This window comes from Trichoderma atroviride, chromosome 5, assembly GCF_020647795.1.
Source record: "Trichoderma atroviride chromosome 5, complete sequence".
Classification (NCBI taxonomy): Eukaryota; Fungi; Ascomycota; class Sordariomycetes; order Hypocreales; family Hypocreaceae; genus Trichoderma; species Trichoderma atroviride.
The window spans coordinates 1,766,748-1,782,282 of NC_089404.1; the positions used below are offsets into that span (position 1 = coordinate 1,766,748).

A 15,535-nucleotide genomic window follows, 5' to 3' on the forward strand; every position below is an offset into this window, starting at 1 on the left:
TCCTGACTTTACCCCTTCTTCCTCTTTTGTTTTCTCTTCTTGATCCCCTTCCTCACTCTCTCTCTTTCCAGCCCTCTCTGCATATTTGTTTTTGCTTCACATCACCATTCATATGTGTCTCTCGCCTGTTTTCGCATTGGAATAACGAATCATCATGGCGCAAACTAGTATTTAATGAATCTTTCAGTCTGCCCATCTACCGACCTAATCTCAGATCTCCGCCACCTCAAACCCAAAGTCTCTGGCCCAACAACTCAAGCCTCCGAGCCCCCTCGCTTTTTCTTGGAAACTGATGTTTCTAAGCGCCCAGTTATCCATAATCACAGATCATTTTTACGCACTATACATCTACCCGCCAGAGAAGAAGGAGCATTGCACGGAGTTGAGGGCGATGTTGCCGCCGAAGCGCCACTCGGTGCATCAGGCATTTGAGAAAGCGTTCCCAACAGTCGGGCATGGGAGCAAAGTTTACTCGACTACACCAACCCGTGCGCACCGATGAGGTCTCTTTGAGGAAAAATCAGCTCCAAACACCTCCAAGCGCATTTGCTGACGGCTTCTCAGCATCTTGAATTGACACCGGACTAATGGGGGGGGGGGGAATGCAACATTAAGCGAGGAACTGCGCCGGTGGATCAATTCTCACGCTGATTGAGCTGTAGCTCGCTTTGGAGCCCTGCTGGTGTTGGAGCACGATGATGTGGTCGGATCGCTGCCTAGAGCATTTGGCAAGCGATGGAGGGAGATTTCTTTCAGCGATAGCCATGATAGCCATGATAGCCATGATAGCCATGATAGCAATGGTAGCAATGGTAGCCATGGTAGCAATGGTAGAAAGCGACGCAAGACGTTTGGAAAGTAAATAAAGTTTACCTGTAATAAGGTACAACTTAAGGATAATGGAGAGATAGATGTATAGGTAGGTAGGTAGGTACCTGGAATATGTTGATGGATGTATATGTACCTAGTATATCTTGATGAATTATCATTACAACTGTTTATTGCTAGTGAAAAAACACGGGCTACTGTCAAGTTCTTGATATGACATGGGTCAATGGAGCAAAATGTAATCATATCGGAGGAAACGCGCAGGTGGATCCATCTCTACGCTGCTCGGGTTGCTGCTCCTCTTGGAGGGCCTGTTTATTTAAGAATATACCACCATAGTCTTCTGGGGGTCATGCCCCTTTGCCTTGACACTGCTGGTGCTGGAGGACGACGATCGGACAGGATCGCCGCCCAGGGCATGTAGTGGGCGATGGAGACACATTCTCCTTGTACACTGGGCGCAATAAAGTTGGTAATCCATGCATGTGCGTAGGAACGCCTGGGAAATACCAAGAATTGTTCATTGACGCAAGCAGTTGCAAGGATTGCACTAGTAGCAATGGTGGCGATAATAATAGTGCAAGTAGACCATGAAGCAAGCCGCTGGGAAGGCTGTAATGATCATCTATGACAAGACACATCATACATGTACCTATAGAGTGCACGGTATAGCTTGACTGATAAGACTGCTCTCGCTTAATTTGACCCCATCCTTGATATCAACCTGTTTGTATAACGACTGTTCATCATTGGTGAAAATCCGGGGTACTGTCAACTTCTCCTGGCATCTGGTCTGGAGCCTTGTTCTTTTTGAGGCTCTCGCATCCGGCGCTACAGCTGGAATTACGTGAAGCTGCTGCTAATATACATGTGGTCTAGCCCCAGCCAGGCAGCCATCATTCCAATACGCCGTATAAGCCGATGCGGGTATCTGAGCGTCAGAACGGTTTTGAGATGCCTTCTCTCACCATGCCACCACAAGTACTGTAGCAAATGCCGCAGCTCGTGCCAGTCGAGAAACAAGCATCCGAGTCAGGCCAGGCGGGGAACGATGGGGCCATGGCTCCTCTGAAGGCATCATCCCGGCAAGCTCCTCGTCCTCGGCGCCGGAAAGACATTGCGATGACGCTGCAGCGGACTGGGCCAGTTGCTGTAGCATTTGAATGCCGCGATGCAGGCACCGGCCTTGCCCTGCATCCATCTCAACCACCGCTGTGCTTGGCAGTTCCTGGTGAGGCTGACTCCGCTCTCCGCGCACCGGCGCCGATGCCGAAGTCACCATCGCCGGCCCCAGGATTGATTCGGCAGTTGGAGGAGCTGGAATCGGCCCTTGTGCCCGTCTCTTTAATTAAGCATCCTCGCGCTTGTCTCTGGAAACGCGCAATCTTGATTGGGCCGCTTGGAAATGCTTGGCGGATCGCTCATGCTTCGGGCTCATTCACATCTGTCAGTTCGCCTTGGCCTTGGACTTGCTCGATTCACTGCATGGTCACGGTACGGAATGCGTTGGTTGCTGCCTGGCGACTTGAGCGGGCGTGGAATCAAGGTGCACCTCTTTCGCTGCACTTGCGGTCCTCTTGCCAGCAATCGCTTTCCTGGCTCGTCATTCCTGTTCAGGTGAGGACTGCATCAGCTGGCGGAACGCCATATTTATAATCTGCCAGATGTGGCACAAGAGTCGTGAATAGGCTTGATGCTAGCCAGAGTCGGCTGACCTGTAAGACCTGCTATACCGTTCAGGCTATTTGCGTGGTGAGCCATGGGACTGCCAGGTGCTCCTTTGGGCTAGAGCCATCTTATGCGCGATCCCCTGGCCAGGCCCGAAACGGCAGTTTGCCACGAGCCCCAGAATGCTGGCCATGTGCTTCAAACGAGCTGTAGAGCGGACATGGCCCAGACGATGCCGGAAGGAATCTAGCCTTGCCGCCCAAGTGGATCAGCTGCAATGATACGCATCTGCAATACGCATCGTGGTGCTCAGTACACTCGCCATCGTTGAGTGTCATAGGATCAACACGCATCTGTGAGATTATCATGAGACTGAAGGATTGAGAGCCAGGGCTAGTTGCCAGCATTGGAGCCAAGAAACTTGCTGAGGCTGGTAAATATATACATTGGTTGCCCCCTGGCTGATGGTAATTGGGCAATATTCCACGTAGATACATAACAAAGTGCTAGATTGGCCTGTTGTGTCGAGAATAGACTAGCAGACGGAGTTGTTGTCGGCCTTACAGTCTTAATGAGGGCGCGATGTAACATGTGTAGCATCATTCCGCGATATCAACATCTACATGTAGCTTAGCAGACGTGGCAAGGATGAGGAGTTGCGGCCTTGAACGACTCCCAAAGACAAGTCTAGACTTTATATTCCGTCTGGGAATCCATTCATCGACTTTAACCTTCTATTTTAGGATGGGCTTCGTCCCGTGACGTCTCTATAATGCACGAGGATCAAACCACTGATATAAAAGGCAATGCCAACGTCATGAGAGTGACCTCTGGTTGAGAGTCCTCGGCAGCAAAAGGGCAGTTACCAGCCAAGCCCAAGCAAAGATGAAGACATTTACTGTGCGCGTCTTTGGCGCCGCCGTCATTGTCTTTTCAGGACGTTCCGAGGCCACCAATTTCCTCAACCACAACCAGCTAGTTTCCGGCTTCGAAGACCCCAACTGGTTCCTGCAGAACATCCCGTTCCTGGATGTCCCCAGCCAGCAGATCCAAGATGTCTACTACTACCGCTGGCAGACTTACAAAGAGCACATCACCTACACCAGCTCCCAGTACGGCTACTTGCTCACCGAGTTTCTGACCCCGACCAGCTATGGCGCGCCGTACGGAGGTATTGTAGCCGCCGCGGGCCACCACATCATCGAAGGACGATGGATCCGAGACCAAAAGTACGGCAGGGACGAGGTCAATTACTGGCTGGCTGGCCCTGGGCAGTTTGCCAAGCCGCAAACCGACAACTACAACCTGGACACCTCTGACTGGGCACACGAATACAGCTTTTGGGCAGCCACGGCCGTGTGGCGCCAGTATCTCGTAACTGGCGACGCTGACTTTGCCATCAGCCAGCTGGACAATCTTGTCACGCAATATCGAGGCTGGGACAACCATTTCAACTCGGACCTCGGGCTCTACTGGCAGGTTCCGGTCTGGGATGCCACCGAATGCACGGCCGCCTCCTACCAGACGAGCGATCCCTACCACGGCGGTGCTGGATATCGACCGACTATCAACGGATATCAGTATGGAGATGCCCGGGCGATTGCGTCCTTGGCCACCCTCAAGGGAGATTCAGCCTTGGCTTCCGAGTACACGGGCCGGGCCAACGCGCTCCAGACTGCAATGCAGACTCATCTTTGGGACAGCGGGCGGCAGTTCTTTATGCACATGCAGCGAGACAACAACTCGGCTCAGCAGCTGCTCACCACTCGCGAATACATGGGCTTCATCCCGTGGATGTTTGACATGCCGCAGTCGGCCAACATTGCTGCCTTTTCCCAGCTCAAGGACTCGCAAGGCTTTGCGGCCACCTACGGCCCCACCACTGCCGAACGGCGAAGCCCGTATTACATGGACATGAATGCAAGCTGCCTCCAGTGGGATGGCCCGTCGTGGCCGTACGCCACCTCGCAGATCCTAACCGCCGTGGAATACGTCCTCAACGACTATCCGGCGCAGTCCTACATTACGGGCACTGATTACTACAACCTCCTTTCCGGCTACGCAGCCACGCAGTACAGGAACGGGGTGCCGTATGTCGCTGAAGCTCACAACCCCGACTCCAACTCGTGGATGTACGACACCTACAACCACAGCGAAGACTACAACCATTCCACCTACATCGACAACGTCATTGCCGGACTGCTTGGTCTACGCGGCCAGTCCAACAGTACGCTGACAGTCAACCCCCTCATCCCATCCTCGTGGGACTACTTTATGCTGGAGAATGTCGCATACCACGGCCACAACGTGACAGTCCTATGGGACAAGACTGGCCAGCACTACAACCAGGGCTCGGGTCTGCGGGTCTTTGTGGACGACGCCCTCGCGGCCAATCGTGATACGGTAGGGCTGCTCACCGTCAACATTGGCAGCACAGTTGCCCAGACCTTTGACTCCCAGGTCAACATCGCGGCCAACAGCCAAAAGTTCTCGCAGTACGCCACGCCATTCGCGTCCTACACCTCGCCATACGACGATGTCTGGAGGGCCGTCGACGGCATTGTCTTCCGTACCGCCGTTCCGCAAAACACCCGCTGGACTTCGTACAACAGCCCCAACGCCCAGGACTACTTTGGCGTGGATCTCCGACAGCCGCAGGCGGTTTCCAACGTCAAGCTCTTCTTCTACACCGACGGCGGCGGCGTCAAACTGCCCTCGAGCTACGACCTCCAGTACCTGTCCGGCAGCACCTGGGTCACCGTCCCCGGCCAGCAACGCAGCACATCTTCCACCACGTCGAATTCGCCGACGACAATCACCTTTCCCACAATCACCACCTCACAGCTGCGAGTCGTGGCCCCCAACGCCGGTGGTGGAACGGGCTGGGGTCTCTCCGAGTTTGAAGTGTGGGCTCCGGCCATCTTCAAGATCCAGAACAAGAACAGCGGCAAGCTCATGGGCGTTCAGAACGCGTCGACGGCCAACAGCGCAAACATCCAGCAGTACGACGACAACGGCACTCGCGATCATCTGTGGCAGCTGATCAAGGCGCCTGGTGGCTGGTACAAGATCAAGAACCTCAACAGCGGGCTCTTGCTGGCTGTCCAGGGGGCATCGACGGCCAACAGCGCGCAGCTGCAGCAGTACCAGGACAATGGGACCGACGACCATCTCTGGAGGGTAAAGTCGGATCCGAATGGGTATTTCATGATTCAGAACAAGAATAGCGGGCTGTTGGCTGGGGTGGACGGCGAGTCGACGGCGAATAGCGCCAATGTTGTCCAGTTCCAGGACAATGGGACGCCGGACCATTTGTGGAGCTTTCTTTCATCTGTTCCTGCCAGCTGAGATCTGATGTAGTTGGTATTGGGGTGAAGGATTGAGTGTATATAGCTTGAAGCTAGAACGTGCAAAGAATACGTGTATATAACTGCACTAGCAGAACTGAATTGTCCGTCCATGGAAAAGCGAGGTTGGATTTAATGAGACTTAGTGAATGTGAAATCGCTGCCACGGAATAAATTTCCATCTCATTGTGCCCTACTTATGGGCTGGCTCAAGAGTTATTGACTGTAGAAGAAACGGAGCATCTGTTATATATAAGACTAAGCGCTAGACACACATGGGATCATAGGTTCATGTAAGTGGTGGAAAATTGGATCGGCGTTTCCCGCTTTACTATATCGTGATATTTGCAAGGATAGGGCAATGGTATAAAAAGTCACAACCTTTATTTTCGCTTATTGCCGTTTCCAAGCGTTAAGGCCGACAATTTGAGCCCTCTGATGATTGCACGCGGTGATTCCTCGCCACACCTGATTTGTTGTTACATAACTAATTCAGAATCAAGGGTATTTTCTCCATTAAGGCATGTTAATTAATAAAAAGTCCGATAAATATCCCGAAAATAGAAGCGGCTTACTTGTACCGAGTTTGCCACCTTGCACCAACTGCTTGGCGAGCTTCCGAGCCGGTGAACCGCACCGCCAGGGGCCTGCCGAATAGGGCCAAAGAAGGGAAAAGAAAAAGTAATCATATCGCCACAAGAACACCACTGCCGTTGTTGTAAATGATGTGGGCAAGTCCGGTTTGTAGCTGCTATTGCTGATGCAATTGCTATTGCTTCTGATAAATTCAACGCCCGGAATTTATCCATTGTCTTTGCCATTTGGATCATGAGTCCAAACAAATAAAAAGACTATTCTATAGCTTTGGCGTTGCTATTTTTTCCTATTTTTTTGCACCCCTGCCCGTCATTCAGATACGAGCTCCGCTTTTCAACTGCGCCCGCTGACTATGCTTCAAACCTAGCTTGAAGTAAGCATGAACAACTCAGCAGATTCCCATCATTGGTGCAACAGGCGTTTGCAGAGTATCATTCTGCTGATATGACAGCTGAGATCTAGACGGCTGGTTACCTACCTACTGGAATTGGAACAGACAGCACGATACCTTCCTCTCTGTTACAAGTCAATACCTACAGCCTGGTACTGTGTTTCCCTATATGGCAGCCCGGGAGACTCAGGGGACGTCAGCCCTGCTGGAGCCACTTTTGGCACCGCAACTTGGAGAAGACTTGTAGGATATTGATGGAATATCCAGAGTATAAAGAGGCTTCAAATCGCCGGTAAAGGTGCGATATTGTACAAGACATCATCAATCAACAACCCATCCATCAATCACCCAAACTACAACTTCGCCATGCTCTTCTCACGAGACTTTATCCCCACTGTCCTGGCCATGGCCATGTCTGTGATGCATGCTGAGGCCGCCATCGCAATTGGAATTGCCTCGGGCTTCAACGGTACGTTGCATCTTTTATCCGTCGAAACATCTTCAACTCGCCTTCAAAAACTAACACTTCATGGCCAGTCATGTGGGTTGATGGCGATGACCCTTGCCGCTGGGACCGAATCAACGACCAAGGCCAGAACCCGTGCAACGTCCCCCTTGCCAACCCGCTCGACAACGGATTCAGCTACACGCTGCAGGGCTGCGGCGGCCCTCTGTGGCTGGACAACTCGGATGGTTCCTTTAACAGCAACTGCCACTCGGCGGTGGCTGACCTCAGCTGCAATGTGCACCGCACTTACATCTGCTCTTAGATGCCTGAGCCTGTGGATGGGTATTCTAGGAATTCACAACTGCTGGAGTTTATGCGAGGGATGGAACAAGTGAGATGTGAATAGTTTTAGTATTTATGAAGAGCATTGAGACTTGAAAGTAGTAAAAGTAATAATAAGAAAGATCTTGGAAAGGAAGCTCCTCTTCTTCTGTTGATATTTTTATGAAACCTCTAATGCAATGAGTAATCGAACCCACTGCAGATTATAGTCCTGATTTCCTCAGTTTTCACAGTTAAATATGATGTCTTCTCTCAGCTACCTGCCCAAGCAAGGTTCTTAGACACCCAAGTATCAATAAGGCACTGGCTCATAGAAGAAACTGGTACAATCAAGCGTAACAAGGATGCTGGTTGCTGGAAATGAGTGTCAAAAGTATGATAAAATTGGTCCACTACCCTTTAATTAACATTGACTTGAGGCCGCGTGATAGTTCGTCCTTCCGTCGCCGGTAACATTCTTGATTCATGTTTGTAGCGATCGACTCCCTGCGTAAGAGCAACATTAGTCATGGTTCAATGAATATGAGACCAGAGAGATTCTAGATTGAGTACTCCTGGGCAAACTAATTAGACAAATGAATGGGAATGGTTACCTTCAGCAGAGCATAGAGATATGGGACATGGACCACCGCACTCGCCCCAGTAGCTTCTTTTTCGCTGCTCTGGCCACCGGGCCCTTGACCACAAGATGTAAAGCCAGGAACTTTGTCCTTTTTAGCTGGGGACTTGACCCAGACATTGCCGAGAACAAAGCACGCAAAAACACTGAGCCCGAGTATTGGCAGAATGGAGACAAAGGCCCGCCCAACTGCGCCGCGACCTGCTGCCCTTACTGTGGCCTGCAACGCGCTGGGTAGTTGCCCAATGGCGTCCAGCGATTGAGTGTCCTGAGCACTGATTCCGCCGCCAATGGGTAAGACAAGAGAGGAGGCCGAAGAGAACTTGGAGTTGAAGACGGCGTTCATCATGGTCAACGCCAGGGTGCCTCCAAAGGGCATTGCAAAGCGCATCAGCGACATGGCCGGTGCCAATCGCTCAGGCCACACTCCGGCAATGTGCAGTGAAGCAGGCATGAAGCGCGAGCCAGTTCCCGCACCGGTCACCACCATCATGCCAGAGACAATTCGGGGCCGGCTTGCCAACACGGCCCAGGTCAAGACGCCGAGGCCGACTGCTTCTTCGACGGAGCCCAGAAGCAGCGGCCAAAATGTCTGGCCGGGGGGATCGGTTGCACATGAACATTGCTGAGTAAACACCAACTGGTTATTGCAAAGGCATAAGGAGTTTCGTTCAGTTACAATACTCCCTCTTGGAGGTAAATCATGGAAAAGACTGACCTGCGATTCCTGGGATATAGTATAGTAATTGAATCCCTGCTTGCGAGGCGGGATTGCCCTCGACTAACGTGAAATAGATCCCCACAAAGTAAAACACGGCATACATGGCTGGAAGGGTGAATTTAGTTTAGGTTGGCCAAATAGAGCCAAAGAACAAAGAGGACGAATAAGAGAGAAGAAGAAAAAAAGGACAAAGAGATTGAAAGGGCTTGATAGAACAATGGCGGAAGGCGGGTCGATTTACTCACCAGCTCCGGCGGAGAACTGAATTACGGCTATGACAATTGTGTCCTTTCTGGAGAAGAGGCTTAACGGCAGCATAGGTGACTGCTGTGGAAACAGCCGTGCTACTATTCTGCCGTCTGATAATAGGAACTCGTATAGGAAGAACACGGGCAGCAGAGTGCCACCGACGATGATGGGCACCAGGACCTGTACAGAGTCCCACGGGTAAGTGCTCCCTCCCCAGGAAGTGCCGAGGATAATGAGGCCAACGGCAACAATGAATAAAACGACGCCGCCTATATCAAGAGTTGCCAAGGCTGGAAGGATGGCGGACCATGTAGAGCCTTTGTGGAAGTGGGTGCCCTCTAGCAGCTCGTTGCGCAGAATGAAGAAGAGAAGGATATGGGATACCACGGCGATCTGAGAGGTCAGTCGTGTTGAAGGCATGGAGAAGAAACTAGCTACAACGCTTCAATAGGTACTTACTGGGATGGGAATTACAAAGACATATCTCCAATTTGCCTAGAGTTGTCTTGTTAGCGCTTGTGACCAGGGTTAGGGTTTGACATTAGAGTATCAGCATATCTCATACATTTGTCAAATATCTGCGAATGACAAGAGGTTAGCTTGAAATTGGGACATTTATGGCGGACAACCAGCGAGCAGGGGCAGTCACGTACCCGCCAATTAGCGGACCAATGGCATATGTGCTCCCGGACACGATCGTGAAGAGAGTATTGTTCTTTGCGTTTTCTTCCAAGGTGACTTTATCGGCCAAGACGACGAGAATGATGCTGCTCAGGCCGGCCGAAGACAGCCCCTGCAATGCGCGGCCCAGCAGTAACACACTCCATGACTGCGCAGCGGCGCAGAGCACACTGCCAATCACTGTGAAGAACAGGGCCGCTTGCAACGAGATGTGGCGGCCAAAGACGTCTGCGAGCTGGCCGTAGAAGGGAATAAAGGCCGTCGAGGTGAGCGTGTAGGCTGTGATGATCCAGTTGAGCTGGTCGAACTTGTCTGCAAAGTATGTATGATTCAGTCGATGCGGCAGCGGTAAAGACAACAAACAGCAGCGGTAACAATAACGAAAAGACATCGTGGTATTGATGTTGTCGGCGATGCGGGTTGGGCACTTTGCTTACGGAAATGGGACGCGATAAAGGGCAAAGCTGTCGCGACGACGGTCAGATCCAGCGATGCTAGGAAATACGGCAGCACCAAGCCCGTAATCAGCTTGATCCGGTACTTTTTGCTGTTATGCTCGGGCTTCTTTGCGCATGTGCAGGCCTGTGTATTCTCTCCCTCCAGGGGTTGCATCATGATGGAGCCTGTCAAGCCAGCAGCGTCTGTTGGGGAGATGTCGTGTCGAGGACACCATTTGGCTTCATTATATGTAAGGGGCTGAGGAGTGTGGTCCCTTGATCCCTGAGACGATAATTGACTATAGACGTGGTCGCCGCCGCCGTGAGCCTGCTCGTGGTAGTAATCGTATTGGTGCGTTGACAGCAATTCTTCTGTAGCAGTCATCGTCGAGCGAGGTTTGGCAACCCGTTGAATCGTGGAAGATTGACTTTGGTAGCTTATGAAACGCCGCAGATGAAGGCCAAGTTGCAAATAATGTAGTTTTGAATGTAGTGTAGGACGCAGGTGTGGTGTAGAGCAGGACTTGTTTATATAGACAAGTCGACCATGTTTTCAGCCATGCGCATGGCTGTCATCTTGGAGACTACCATCCATGGGTGATTACATAGGACTTGATAGATACTCTTTGGAGAGCTTTGACAGCAGCACTTGTCTCGGAACAAAGGCATGTTTAGAGCTGTTGAGAGCATCACCAGTCCACATAATGGAAATCAAGTAAGCACTGCCACAAATAAACCTTGAAGGCGTAGTCTTCCTGGATAGAAAGGGGAGAGGAGGGAGTTCAACTTGGGTCTGAAAATAACGCCCAATCAAAGTCTTGGCGAGTTCTTCTTCCTATTTTAGAACACACCAGCTCTCACAATGATTCCGTTTTAGGCGAAGCGTCGGAGTCTCCAGTATCACGTTCCTGGGATTGTTAGCGGGGCGATGATCCCGATGGCTCTAATCTCTTTACGTACAAGTGCAGCAAGGTGACATTAGCAAGCTCTCAGAATGCTTCCTTTTTGGGTCTGGTAGATCTAATATGAGTAATGGATCGAGTATAGATGGATACGACAAGGAGTAAGCCTGAGATTTGTTGGGCTTTGCTCTACTGATGTTTGGCAGGAGATCAGGTCACCGCACCCAATATACAAGGTTAATTAGCAAAAGGTTTGTATTTAGCGGTTTTACAGCGTCTGGGATGATTATTTTGATATCTCGGAGAATATGCCTGCTTTTTCAATGAGCCGAGCACCAAGTCCACTTACTAGAACCAAGTATGTCATCAGCCACGTTGGCATGGGTCAATCTCGCATTAGATACCCAGAAAGGGAGCTTTAGCATACATGTCAGTCTGCTGGATAGATGCCTAAGCCACTTTCGCGTTTCAAGACCTGCTTGCTTTGTCAATAGTCGTGGAATAGATATAAATCTTCATTGTCACCGTCCATATTTAGTAGATATCGATTGGTATATATATCGGACGTCTTCATTTCGCTGTCTCTACGGATCAACGCTCAAACTCACAGCAAATCCCATCATGTCTCTTGCAAAGCTTGGTTTCATTTTACAATTGTTGGTGCTCGCAGGAGCCGATAGCAGACAGCCAGCTCCCCATCCTCCGCCCGCCCCAACGTTACGATTCCTCTATCACCTCAACAGCACTCTTGGGGAACCAGTCTCTTTTGGTCCAGGCCCAAGCGGTACAAAGCTCTCTATCCCTATTCTAGGCGGGACTGTTGAGGGCCCTAACATCTGTGGTACGTGTAGCGATATCGAATTCCAGGCCCTGGCCATGAAACATACTGATTACCATTTTCATCAGGCGAAATCATGGACGTCGGCGCAGATTGGGGGACCATTGACGCCAACGGCACCTTCAGAGCCGACGCACGATACCAGCTGCGGACCAATGATAGCGCAGACATCTTTATACACGTCACCGGCCCGACACAGCCAAATGGACTAGTCTTAAACCATGTCACGTTTGAGACTGGCAACGACAAGTACTTTTGGTTGAATAACATTGTTGCCGTGGGCATATCCACCTTGGGGCAGACTACAGTCGCAGTTGATGTCTGGGAGATGGTCAATAAATCTTGATCAGGAAATCGAGACCGAGGATAGAAGCGTTGATTGGGGTGTGACGAGTTGAGCCGTTTTGGCTGACACAACTAATGCGTTTTCCATAAAACTTCAAGTATTCCTTCTTGAATCTATGTTCTTTGAAACCTACATCACTCTGCGTTGTATACTTTAAGCAAGAGAAATTAATAAATGCGACTTCTTCCACATCCGGCAGATCAATCAAGAGTGAGATTTGGCCGTTGGCAGTCTTTCAAGGATACAACGTGGCTTATTAGTTGTAATTACTTGTTATATTGAAGCCCTGGACGTCACCCATATACCTCATCATCCTCTGGATCCAAGTTGATACCAGGTCATTGTATTCAAACTCGGTCAAGCTTTTTTTCTCCGTCTCTGATGCGGCTTGTACAGTCTGTAGACTCCGTGATTGCGTAGCCACCTGAGTATTGATATGGCCCATATGGCTGTTCAAACCGTCATCACCAGCACTGGTGTCCGACCAGATATCGATAGCGACGCCGGCTATTTGATTCTCACGCGGCTCCTGCGATTTGCCATCCGTTTCGGAGTCCAAGAGGAATGGAACATTACGAGTACTGAGACGAGGATCGTCATCCGGTATTGAGCGGAGAAGCTCGTGGTATATTTGCGCGATGCGAAGTGGAAAGATGAAGAAGTAAGCCCCGGCTGGTCCATGCTTCGGCTGCAGTAGGTAATCGGCGATGCGAAGTATATCCCGCGTAGCGTAATGGTCCGAATGAGCCTCATACGGAAAGACGAGTGCATTGTTGGTTTTGAAAGAGAACGGCGGAGGCAGCGTAGATGGAGGGCAATGATTGCCGTCACCACCTCTCACGTCATTATGTATGGATTCGGCGTCTTCAGGGAGATTAGAGAATATTCCTACGGCGTGGAGCAGTATCAGTTGGTCCATGATGCCTAGATCCCTTGCGAAGCTGTGGAGGAGCAACAAGCAGCTGTGATAAAAGTTCATCTCAATAGCCTGCATTAGGCTTTTAAAAAACAGCACGGTGTCGAATATCGGCCTCCCTGTCGTCTCATCCACCGACAAAAGGGGGCCGCTTTGCTGCACCGATATCTCGTAACAACAGTTGGGATGCTCCAATTCCCACCGCCAACGCACGTTGAGCAATTTTGTGTAAAGCTGTATGACTCTTTGCCGCATGGAATCTTGCAACTCCAACTCTGCTTTCTTTGCATCTTGCTGTCTGTTCTGGGCGCATGTGTCAGTGGCCGTGGTGTTTGTGGAGACTCGCTCCAACTCCCGAAGCCTTCCATCATCTTCCAGAAGGCCAGGGATGCAACAAATGATGTCTATGAAGTGACCGCGGAAAGATTTCTTGCCGGGGTCGTGGCTCCAGGGCACTTGTTGCCAGCAGGGCTCTTTTAAAAACGTCCTTTGCGACTCATCCATGTGTAGGACCATCTAAGTAGCGACATTTTAGTCAAAGAAGTCAAAGGAAAACTTGTTGTGCTTACAATGTGTGCCCTCGCTTGTTCAAAAGCTTGTCTCATGGGTTCACGACGAAATGCTCCTGGGCCGCATAATTCGATCAGGGCGGCCAATCCGCGGACGTGTTGCTTCCATGCATCCCTAGTTGAGCCCGAAACCCACTGCCCCCGTCTTGTTAACACGCAATAAGCAACCCGATATTGATCTAGCCCGAGTAGATCGAGACATCGCCCTGGGGCACACAACGAACCTCGAACAGAGTCATATTCATGATTGCCACGAGCAACGATGCATCGGCCATCACCGCCAACTCCCCTATACCGTATCCATGAGCGATCTGGGTCCGAAGTTGCTGTAATGCCATGCCAAACAGCTTAGTCGCCTGGTATACGCTCAGAGCATTCTGGGTAAGGCGTCCGTGCAGGATCAGCGCAGCAGCTTCGACGGAAATCTCCAGCACGGAAGATCGCTTATTAGGCTTAGAATAGCAGATCTGATTGAAACGTTGCCCAAAGCCCTGCGCTGTGAGGAGCTGCTGGATGAAGCGGCGAGCGTGCTCGGAGACGAGCGTCTGACTGGTGCCGGCAGCGAGGCCAGTGGTGCTAGGCGATGAAGAATAGAGTCGGGGGGGAAGCAGGCTGCCTTGAAGGATTGGCAGGAAATGCACTCGTCAGTTCTGATGACAATGAATGGCTTGAAAGTCTGAACGAGTCGTTGTCCTCAGGCCTCGAGGACATAACAAGCCTTTTGTGTGCCACGCTGGGCGTTGCATTGATGAAGATGATGGGACGCTCATAGCCTTGGCACGTAAAGCCGCCTCTCTCACAGCGGCGGCAGGACGGATGGCGCTCATCTGGAGTTGGAGTTGTGCTCAGTCAACAAGAATGTTTTTGAAGATTGACAGGGGTTGATAAATAGCACGCACCGCAGCGGACATGGCGAGACTTGCAAGTGCCACAGGCCTTGCTGCGGCCTCCGACGCCAACCATTGCGAACTGATCTCCAAAGCACTTGATATATACTATCTCACGGCCTCTCGCTGGAAAGCATCTCTGGACCGATCGTGTACTGTCTGTGATGAGCGAGAGTTGACCACCCCTGAAGAGTCGGGTACTGTAGCAGTCCCACATTTATCAGCATGTAAGCAAGCTACCCCGAACCATTGTTTTTTCTCCATTCTCAAGTCATCTTGTCCTTCCCTTTCTGTTGGAAGAACTAGGATACCTTATGTATTGGTCCATCACTAGGCAGAGAGAAGTGGTCACTTCAACTTTTGCCAGAGCGGTCTGTTCAACACTTTCATATAATTAGCCTTTCCAAGTCAGAAATTTCTGTGTCGGCTGACTCTCCGCTTCCGCACCAGTTCAGGCTCCAGCGGAAGCCCATAATGATAGCTTTGGCTTCCTCTTGCGCTTGACATCTATCCATGGATTACCTTGCGAGACTGATGATCCAAATGGGATCAATAGATCAATGGAGCGATCTAAGGATTCATCTACGATTGGTAGATCGGTCCTGCGTTAACCCGGCCTGGCCTATAGTAAATATGTACTTGTAGTACTAATTCACACCGTCCACGAGAATCGCCTAGATGATTCAGATTTGAACAAAAAAACCACCAAGTCCTTATTATAGGTAGATTTAGACGGAAAAGAATGAAAG

General features: G+C 50.7%; 7 protein-coding genes across 7 annotated transcripts; 3 read left to right on the plus strand and 4 right to left on the minus strand.

The window, feature by feature from the left end:
* Nucleotides 1-610: 610 nt before the first annotated feature.
* Nucleotides 611-820, minus strand: TrAtP1_009810 (uncharacterized protein; the record flags this gene model as incomplete). The annotated part of the gene is made up of 1 exon (XM_066114449.1): nt 611-820. The coding sequence occupies one exon, from the start codon at nt 818-820 to the stop codon at nt 611-613; it is 210 nt and encodes a 69-aa protein (XP_065970545.1).
* Nucleotides 821-1,792: 972 nt separating this feature from the next.
* On the minus strand, nt 1,793-2,110 carry TrAtP1_009811 (uncharacterized protein; the record flags this gene model as incomplete). Its single annotated transcript, XM_066114450.1, has 1 exon — nt 1,793-2,110. The coding sequence occupies one exon, from the start codon at nt 2,108-2,110 to the stop codon at nt 1,793-1,795; it is 318 nt and encodes a 105-aa protein (XP_065970546.1).
* Nucleotides 2,111-3,381: 1,271 nt separating this feature from the next.
* Nucleotides 3,382-5,844, plus strand: TrAtP1_009812 (uncharacterized protein; the record flags this gene model as incomplete). Its single annotated transcript, XM_014091141.1, has 1 exon — nt 3,382-5,844. One exon carries the CDS (start codon nt 3,382-3,384, stop codon nt 5,842-5,844), a length of 2,463 nt encoding a protein of 820 aa, XP_013946616.1.
* Nucleotides 5,845-7,197: 1,353 nt separating this feature from the next.
* On the plus strand, nt 7,198-7,601 carry TrAtP1_009813 (uncharacterized protein; the record flags this gene model as incomplete). Its single annotated transcript, XM_014091140.1, has 2 exons — nt 7,198-7,300; nt 7,369-7,601. 2 exons carry the CDS (start codon nt 7,198-7,200, stop codon nt 7,599-7,601), a joined length of 336 nt encoding a protein of 111 aa, XP_013946615.1.
* Nucleotides 7,602-8,184: 583 nt separating this feature from the next.
* On the minus strand, nt 8,185-10,713 carry TrAtP1_009814 (uncharacterized protein; the record flags this gene model as incomplete). Its single annotated transcript, XM_066114451.1, has 7 exons — nt 8,185-8,880; nt 8,959-9,021; nt 9,232-9,603; nt 9,670-9,705; nt 9,776-9,788; nt 9,864-10,203; nt 10,329-10,713. 7 exons carry the CDS (start codon nt 10,711-10,713, stop codon nt 8,185-8,187), a joined length of 1,905 nt encoding a protein of 634 aa, XP_065970547.1.
* A 1,138-nt stretch (nt 10,714-11,851) lies between these two features.
* Nucleotides 11,852-12,414, plus strand: TrAtP1_009815 (uncharacterized protein; the record flags this gene model as incomplete). Its single annotated transcript, XM_066114452.1, has 2 exons — nt 11,852-12,071; nt 12,137-12,414. The coding sequence occupies 2 exons, from the start codon at nt 11,852-11,854 to the stop codon at nt 12,412-12,414; spliced, it is 498 nt and encodes a 165-aa protein (XP_065970548.1).
* A 256-nt stretch (nt 12,415-12,670) lies between these two features.
* Nucleotides 12,671-15,011, minus strand: TrAtP1_009816 (uncharacterized protein; the record flags this gene model as incomplete). Its single annotated transcript, XM_014091138.2, has 4 exons — nt 14,799-15,011; nt 14,124-14,726; nt 13,900-14,034; nt 12,671-13,846 (listed from the first exon to the last, which is right to left on the minus strand). The coding sequence occupies exons 2-4, from the start codon at nt 14,235-14,237 to the stop codon at nt 12,671-12,673; spliced, it is 1,425 nt and encodes a 474-aa protein (XP_013946613.2). The 5' UTR covers nt 14,238-14,726; nt 14,799-15,011.
* Nucleotides 15,012-15,535: the final 524 nt, after the last annotated feature.